The sequence below is a fragment of the Anopheles gambiae genome, chromosome 2, assembly GCF_943734735.2.
Source record: "Anopheles gambiae chromosome 2, idAnoGambNW_F1_1, whole genome shotgun sequence".
NCBI lineage: Eukaryota > Metazoa > Arthropoda > Insecta > Diptera > Culicidae > Anopheles > Anopheles gambiae.
Window position 1 is genome coordinate 54,939,366 of NC_064601.1, and position 8,354 is coordinate 54,947,719.

Consider the following 8,354-nt stretch of genomic DNA (forward strand, 5'->3'; position numbering starts at 1 on the left):
TTAAGGTTGGTTAAATTTCACATCATTTATTTATTTTTTTAGTTTAGAATACATCTTTCCCCACCTTTCTTAGGCCCCACAACACTCACATACTCGGTTGTATGCTCGCTAGTACGTTGTTTACGCAAATAACTGCTCGAAATTCATTAGCGCCAATCATGAATATTCCATAGCAAACAACTCCGTTTGACCGAGACCGAGACCGGGGATTCCAACGGCATCTTCAATGCCACACACCAAACGGTTCCACCATCTGACGTTTTGAAGCATTGCTATCGTTCTCTCTATTCAAAACCGGTTCGAACGTTGAACAGTCGTTTGTGCTGGTACCGTACTCCTAAACCAGCTGGTGCTGTTAGCTTGAATCATCCACAGACGTATAGAAACCGGAACAGAATCCTTCCGCAAAACGCCTACGTTCGTTTGATATTGACCCTAGCAGTCAATGAACTCCCATCGGCTTTGCAAACCGGGAAGATGATCACACCGCAGATTCACGCTATAGATCGCACCACCACACCAAGGTTAACTAGTCCGGCACGGAACGGCACACCGCTTGGCGATTGTCACATCGTAAGTGGTTGGTGTGCAAAGAATGGAAGAAGTTCGCGAAAGAATCAAACCTCGCGAAACCAATATCAACAACACACTCGCCAAGGCTTTTAGCCTGAATGTTTGCCGTCTCAGCCCAAATTTCAAACGTATAAATAAGAGGTGACCGATCGCTAATTCGCGGAGATTCGCTAGACGCGAGCTGTGGTTACAGTGCATAACGAAACCCAACGAAGCAATTGTACAGCAGTGATGTTGCGAGCGTTTGTGATAGTGATGATGGTCGGAATGGCCCTAACAGTGCCAATCCAAAACACGCGATCCACTGGTGTTTCGGTGCCAACAGCAAGTCTGGAATCTGTAGACAGCAAAGCAAATCAACAACCGGCGACTCGTCAGTTGGCGAATGATCCTGAAGCGGACCGCAACAAACGGAACCTCGGCTTTGGAGGCATCGGTATCGGTGTAGGTCTGATCGGTGGAGGATTCAACCCGTACGACAATTATGGCTACGGTGGCTATTATGGAGGGCATGAAGGCTACTACGGCGGCTATGGTAACCAGTTCGGTGGCGGTTTTGGAGGACCGTATGGCTATGGAGCGCCACCTGGCTTTGGAAGTCCTTACGGTTTTGGTGGCTTCCCCGGGCCATACGGAGGATACGCTAGCGGGTACCAGTACGGCTACGGGTCCGGATACAGCAGTGGATTCTTCGGCTAGTAAACACCAAACTATTATCAGCTCTCGGTAGATCGTAAATCACTTCAGTCAGTATTAATTTATTCACAGCAAATAAATTATTTTACCTTCACGATGTACGCTGCGTTGCACTGGTTCGCCTTATAACAATCACAAAAATCGGTCACACTTTATCATTTACGGTGGTGGTGCTTTTCAACTTGAATTTCGTTTTCCACTGTAAACATGGACTGATGCTCTTAAGGGGTTTACTGTTCGAGCGAACGACCGGGCCGACCCGATCCTCGCACGAGCCTGTTCCTGGCGCGGTGCAGAATACACAATTAGCCGCAAAGCCTCCATAGCCCATCGCGTTAATTACGCGAAAGATTTATTGCTGTGCTCAACTGCTTTGCGATCTGATAAAAATCTCGAACACAAACCCAATCTCCCGCTCGTTTTGGACACATCAACAGAGTGGAGGGATTAGTTGGCAAGACGGAACATTGAATGTGCCGTGATCGTCTCTCCTGTTACTGTGTCATCTTTCAAATTCTTCTTCTGAGGTTGATCTGCTCCCGTCCAATTAATTGGAACCATTTAAATCTTGCAAAACGCTATACTTTCCATTTTAAAGCGCAATTCTTGAGCTACAAACCAACGTCATTTATATTGTGGCTATGTGTCGTAACTCTAAAACGGCTTTTTCTTCATCGAAACCGTTCGCCCAAACTCTACGGGTGCGGCAGAGTGTGGTTTGAAATGAAAATTTTATTTCACTCCACTTAATGTTTGGCGCCATCTAACTGGTTTAGTCCAGAAGAATTCTTACACTCCCGAAACCCAATCAGTTCCCCAACCTGGGACGAAGCTGTTCAGATACTTTTTAGGGGTGTTTTAAAATTTTACGTCCCCCGTTAGGCGTGGCCACAAAAATCAAAACAAGATTTGATCAGAAAGTAATTCACCAACACACACACACACTCTGTTTGCCTCCCGCACAAAACGGAAACCGTTAACTTTCACAAACAATTTCCTTCTGCCTAATTGAAACTTAAGCACTTCGCCCCCTTCCTTCCGGCCAAAATGCTCCACAACGCCCCCACCCAAAATCGGTGCCTGGTGCGTGGGAGGACACGCAGAATTTAGCTCTCGTCTCGCAACAGAAAAATCACAACAATTCCACTCTGCTGCCAGTTTGGTTGGTGGTCGAAGATGGTAAAACGTTGCCGCCACACCCCAACGGCCCGTCGTCGCGTACAAAGGGCACTGATGGTGGTGCTGCTTTTTCAAACATTTCCGCCTTCATTTCATGATGGCAATGAAAGGTAGAAAATTAAATAAATTTGTAATAAATAACACATTTCTATCTCTGACTTTGTGCTACAGTTCTTGCGCCGCACAAAGGCCCTCCAGCCCTACAGAAGCGCGGCGATTGATAGGGCTGGGGCTTGCGTTTGCGGGACATTGTGTGATTCGCTAAACCACCGCCACATTGTTCGGAAATGTTCTGCCTTCTTCCGAACGAGTTATTTATCTAAATTGCCCACAACAACCCTGGCCAGCACACTGTTTGAAAGTTACTCCCTAACCACTCCACACTCTCTCCTCCACAGTACAAATCGAATCGGCAACAAATTTCAGCGCAATAGAATTTTCGAAAAACTTTCAGCATCTGTGCGTGCCTTGGCCGGGAGACGGGAGGGAGGGAAACTTCCACTTATTTTCCTCAAAAGAAGAAAATAAAAAAACGCTCACACTATGCAACGAAATGGTCGATTTTTCTCGCGAGTGTCCCCGAAAACGAGCAGGCAAAACGCAGGCATCGCAACCAATTCATAAATCAAACCACAGCAGCGCGAGCGTTGGTGTCCGTCGACTGGGAAAAACCAGGAAGCGACAGTGCACGTTGCTGCCCTTCCAGTCGCCCGTTCCCCTGAAACTGAAATCCACCACTCCGCCAAGTAAAGAGTTATACGCCACGGCAACACATTTTATTGCGTTGGAGTTCAGAGAGCAATCGGGGCGCTGGGCAACGGTCGGGCACACCCGGAAGTATCGTTTAGCCTGGTGGTGGTGCTGCGTCGAATGTCGATCCCTGGGACAGGAACAGCGAACGAGAGATTGCGATTTTTATTTGCAAAACTCACAGCCAAGAAACGAGAAAGAAAGTCAATACTTCGACAACAGCAACAACGGCCAACCTCAAAGGTTCGCAAATCCTTCGGACGGACAGAGACAGCGACAAGGATAAAAAATACATTCGAAAAGCTGAAAAGTTTATGAGAAAACTTTTTCAATATAAGCGTATGGGGGGGACACATTACGGAACGATTTCCATCAATTCGTGCCGCCGCTGCCTACGCCGTCTGATGGATGGCGCAATGTCACACACAGTAAGCACATTCCTTTTAACCCAAGAGAGACTCTGTGTACCGGTATGTGCCCTTCTGGGTGTAGGTGCGTGCAGCTTCACGCAAGGAATTGTGCATCAAAAACTTTGGCAGGTCAGAGACATGGCTTATTCGCGTATTCGGAAGCTCCCAAACACCGAACCACTCTTTCCGGTGTTCAATGCCGGTTCAATGGCACGGTCTGTGACGGTCTGGCTGTCTGTCCGTCTGTCTGGCGGGTCGGGTCGTCCGAACTTCAATCGGTTTGGATCGGATATTGATGATGTGATTTCTTTTCTGCGGTAGATCAAACAATCATTTAGCGGTAATCCGGCACGCCCGCTTTTGCACTTTCGCTCGTCGTTCTGATCTGATGTGCTCGCTTCTTTTAACGCTGACGCACACAAGACTACGGACAAGAATATACACTTTCAACATTCTACACACCAGCAGACACAACTGTTCAATTAAAATTGCGCTCTAATTAATACGTTTGCCTGCGGTGTGAATAATTTAGGAACAAACCCCCGTTTGTACTGTCATCCTAAACGGGAAGTAAACTGTTATTCCCTTGTGTCTATTGACTTCCTGCTGGAAGCAGCGATTGTGCAAAACGGGTTTAAGGGATTAATTATTAACGTTAGGCCGTCACAGCACACCTTTCCTACCCCTTTCGATCGTACCTGGCGTATCGATGACTTTGAATGACATTTTTCAAATGGATCAACGCAAGCGGCAGCATTGCCACTCATGTTCATTTATGCTTTGCAAATCAACACCGGCGGCTATTTAATTGCTATGCACATTCGCGATTGTTCGTTTGTTCGAGGATTGGTGGTGAGAGAGCGAACAAAAAAAAGGCGACTTCAAAGCAACTCCCTCAACAGTTGCTGACGTGTTTCATAATTGGATATTTAATAGTCTTTCTAATTGATTGCTCTCTGGTATGAAAGCTCCACTTGATGCTACCTGTAACGAGCAAAACTAGAGCTTCTGTCTGAACTAATTTACGACTTTAAAAAAAACGAAAATATAATAAACGAAGCATACAGCGTGGCTAATTTGAATGTTGGCATGCCATTTAATGTTCATTTAGCGTTGCTTTTTTGTTTTTGCGACTCAACCACTATACGCAGTAGAGATGGAAACATCATGCAGAAGTTTCAGAACAATTTGTGGGATAATGGGATTGTTTACCTTTTTTTTATTTATTAAAAAAAAATCAAACTTCAGATTAATGCGCTTTCAGTGGTTTGTTTACTGCGTAGCTGGCCACCACACGAGTTAAAAGCGGGGGAAAAATGCCACAGCAACTTTTACAGCGCCCAAACTTTCACATAATCCACCAGCAACGAGGCAGACTTGCCCCCATCCCGCTCCAGGTTCCACGTCGGCAGCCACTGGGCGCGTCCGTTCCAAAAGTCTGTCGCCGCTTGGGGTGAGTTGTTTTTCCACGGCTTACCGCCCGGGTTTGTGGCCGCGTCGGGGAAAAAGGCAACTCCGCCGACCGCAAGATTAATGATGAAATGGAACTCCTGATCGAACGGTGCCATGCGCGTGCCGTGACGCCACGGGTTCTCCAGATTGTGCTTGTCGAAACCACCGCGCGTCCAGAAGTCGCCCCCGATCGTAGCCAGATCCTCCCCGTTGATGCTTACCGTGATGTTGTCCGGCGTCCACACGAACCCGAACGTGCTAAAGCTCTTGCTAAACTCCTGCTCCGGCAAGGCATTCTTCGTTAGCGTTGCCGTCGGGTACCCGTTGTACGAGGGATTTGGCCCAAAGTGTAGCGTTTGACCGACTTGGCGCGTGCCGATCTGAACGCCGTCCAGGTACAGATTCTCGTTGCCGCGCGATTCCATCAGATCCATCTCGCCCGAAGCCGGCCAGGTGCCGTACGCGTTACGCTTCGGCAGCAACCAGATGGCGGGCCACAGCCAATCGCCCGTCGGCAGCTTGGCGCGCACCTCCGCCCGGCCGTACTTGAAATTGAACGAGCTGATCGTACGGATGCGGGCACTCTTCACCGGATTAACGATGTGCTGCCGATTGCCGACGCGGACGCAACCGTAAAAAGCATCGTTTGTGCAGCTGCAAAGAACACGAAACGGAAGTGCGATAAGAAAGTGCTCTATTTGGTCGGTCGATTAGGTGCACAATTCCCGATTCGAAGGTTATCATCATCAGCAACAACAACAAAAATACGTACTGGTCCGTGGGATAACTGCCCTGCAGGCTCAGCGTGCCGGATGTCATGAAATCTAGCCCAAACTGGTCCGCCGTCAGTGTTGGGCGTATGTTGAGTGCACCATCTTCGACGAATGAGTTCGACCGATTGTTGGTGTACCACTGGAACTCCCAGTTCTGTTTTTGGGGGTTTGGGGGGGGGTATTACAAAGTTTCCAAAAAGCAAATTAAATTGCATCTAAATAAGCTTTAAATTAGACAAGATTTGTCGAACTTACACCACCGCCCGCTAGCGTATTCTCGTGTTCCCACTTTTCAAAGTCGAAGAAATCGAAAGTATCTTCAAAAATAAGCTCGCCACTGCAGAACGTGCGTCCCCGGTCGATCAAACTTCCGCTGGCCGTCGTAACGGACCGTACACACTCACTTTGCGCTGTACTAGCCGTGCTTGTTGGTTCATCGACAGCTTCCACCCAGTCACCCACGGTTGCTAGTAGCAATGACCCGATCAACAACCGCACACGCACAAGCTGCATAATGAAAAGCCCTTTTTTCTTCCCTTAACTTGATCACACACAGCCTCACACAGTGCTCAATAGCCGGTACCTGTTTTGGATGCTGCCCCGGTAATGAGCCGTAATCATTCGTCCCCTACCAAACACTGGGACGACTGCAGCGATACTGAGCTCATCATCGGCGGGAGAATTAAGTTTTATAACAACAACCCGGCTACAGCCGCAGCAGCAACAGCAGTCAATGTACCGAACCGGCGTCATCAAACTGGTTGCCTGATCGTGATCCCGCTTGGTCACACACCCCCGGCCACCATATGCGTGGTGCACACGTGCGTCCTACCGCATGGCCATAGTTCTAAACGTTTTGACGAAACTTGAATCAGCCAGTATGTTGTTTGGCTTATGTGTTTGGTGTTGAGTGAATGAGGAAGTTTTGTTTTCGTTCAAATTTAATTTTCGAAACAATTAATCAGTAAAAACAAAGCATCATAAGTTAGTCTACTACATTACTTCAATTGTCTTCAACGTTATTTGAGGTTCGAAAAATAGATTTTTCGAAAAAAAATTATTTTAGATGGCAGTTGTAGTTGTAGGTAAAAAAAATTTGGGTTTGGTTCGAGAAAGTTTGATTACATTGTACAATTTTAAACTGGGCGCGCATTGAAACGCTCCTGATATGTTTTTTTTTTCTCTAATTTCTCGAATGGCCTTGCCAACTTGTATTTTTGAATATTTCCTTGCCTTTTCTATTACGCAGGGGAAATTTCATATTTTAAAAATACCCCTGCAGAGCTAAATTATCTGATTAACATACTCCATATAAAACGTAACATATTAATTACACATGCAGCCCTTTTCTCAAACTCGATCGTTGAGGGGCGGTAGTGGCAGTCTTCTATAAAAAAAAACTATTGCTTTAATTTATTTCAAGACTGTGCTGGTCAATAAACCATATACAATGCTCAAAATGTTCAAATCCATTCAAGGAAACCACCATTTTATGACATTTTTGACAACCGCATCAAAATTTTAAAAGAAATACACAATACAGCTTAATTAGTACAAACTTGAATTGCTGAATTATTAAACTTTTTTGCTTGATTGTCCTATATTGTCGTATTAAAATGAAACAAAAAAGGTTTTAAAATACACCAAACACTTTCAAGACAACCCGAACCGGCCGAACTGGGAATCACTGATCGGTATCATCATCGTCATGCCACGACACGATCTCTACCCTCCCTCCATGCTGGTGCTAGTACTGTCCCAATCCATTGTTTTATTTTTGTTTTTCTTTCTTTCTATTCTACACCCATTCCATCCCCCATTACTACGGCGTATAACGCGATTTTACACTTTTGCATCCCACCAAATTCGATCCGCTGCCGTGCCGCTGCGCGCAAACTGTATTTGTTGTGTATGATGGATGGAAAATCACAACAATTGGTTAAAAATTCGGAATTCCCCGTGGGGAAATAACAAAAGCCACACTGCATCGCTTTATGCAAAACAAGTATTTTTACGGTTCGTAATAAGGTTCGTAGGTTCTATGCTACGGATGCGTATTGCATTGGGGCACACACACACACGCTTGAAACGGGTTGGTTGGTGGCTTCTTTTAGTGGGGCGAAAACCAGTCGTTGTAAAGATTGTGTTCTCGAACCTGTCTCGAACCTCCTGTACACAATTCCTGTTTCGGCCTGCGTATGTGCACGATTGTTCGAACTGTCGTGACTGATCAGTGCAGTATTGACTGGCAGATTAATGCGACTCACGAACAATTTGTTCACATCATTAATGGTAATAATGGGTCTCGGTTTGGGGGTTTTTACCATTTATTTTATTCACTTTGGTCAACTAGATCAACTCGATCAACTAGAGTTCGTTTTGCATAGGTCATGATTTCACTGGTACTCTGTATAATCTAAGTAACAATCCAATCACGCGGGGCTTCTATCACTGTTTTACCATGATAGGTAGATCACTGGACATTGCTGCAATTCCACCCCCCCCCCCTCTCCCCCCCCCC

At 46.3% G+C, this 8,354-nt stretch overlaps 2 protein-coding genes across 2 annotated transcripts; one reads left to right on the forward strand and one right to left on the reverse strand.

The window, feature by feature from the left end:
• Positions 1–840: 840 nt before the first annotated feature.
• Positions 841–1,272, forward strand: LOC5667637 (keratin-associated protein 6-2). Its single transcript, XM_001688406.3, has one exon. The coding sequence runs from the start codon at positions 841–843 to the stop codon at positions 1,270–1,272; it is 432 nt and encodes a 143-aa protein (XP_001688458.3).
• A 3,523-nt stretch (positions 1,273–4,795) lies between these two features.
• LOC1274601 (beta-1,3-glucan-binding protein) lies at positions 4,796–6,553 on the reverse strand. The gene is made up of 3 exons (XM_313747.5): positions 6,089–6,553; positions 5,833–5,987; positions 4,796–5,714 (listed from the first exon to the last, which is right to left on the reverse strand). Exons 1-3 carry the CDS (start codon positions 6,344–6,346, stop codon positions 4,940–4,942), a joined length of 1,188 nt encoding a protein of 395 aa, XP_313747.2. The 5' UTR covers positions 6,347–6,553; the 3' UTR covers positions 4,796–4,939.
• Positions 6,554–8,354: the final 1,801 nt, after the last annotated feature.

Coding starts and splice junctions, on each gene's coding strand:
- LOC5667637 (XM_001688406.3), top strand. CDS start 841: ATGGCCCTAACAGTGCCAATCCAAAACACGCGATCCACTGGTGTTTCG.
- LOC1274601 (XM_313747.5), bottom strand. CDS start 6,346: ATGCAGCTTGTGCGTGTGCGGTTGTTGATCGGGTCATTGCTACTAGCA. Junction 5,988..6,088: donor ATACGCTAGCGGGCGGTGGT/GTAAGTTCGACA, acceptor CCCCAAAAACAG/AACTGGGAGTTCCAGTGGTA. Junction 5,715..5,832: donor GGCAGTTATCCCACGGACCA/GTACGTATTTTT, acceptor TGTTCTTTGCAG/CTGCACAAACGATGCTTTTT.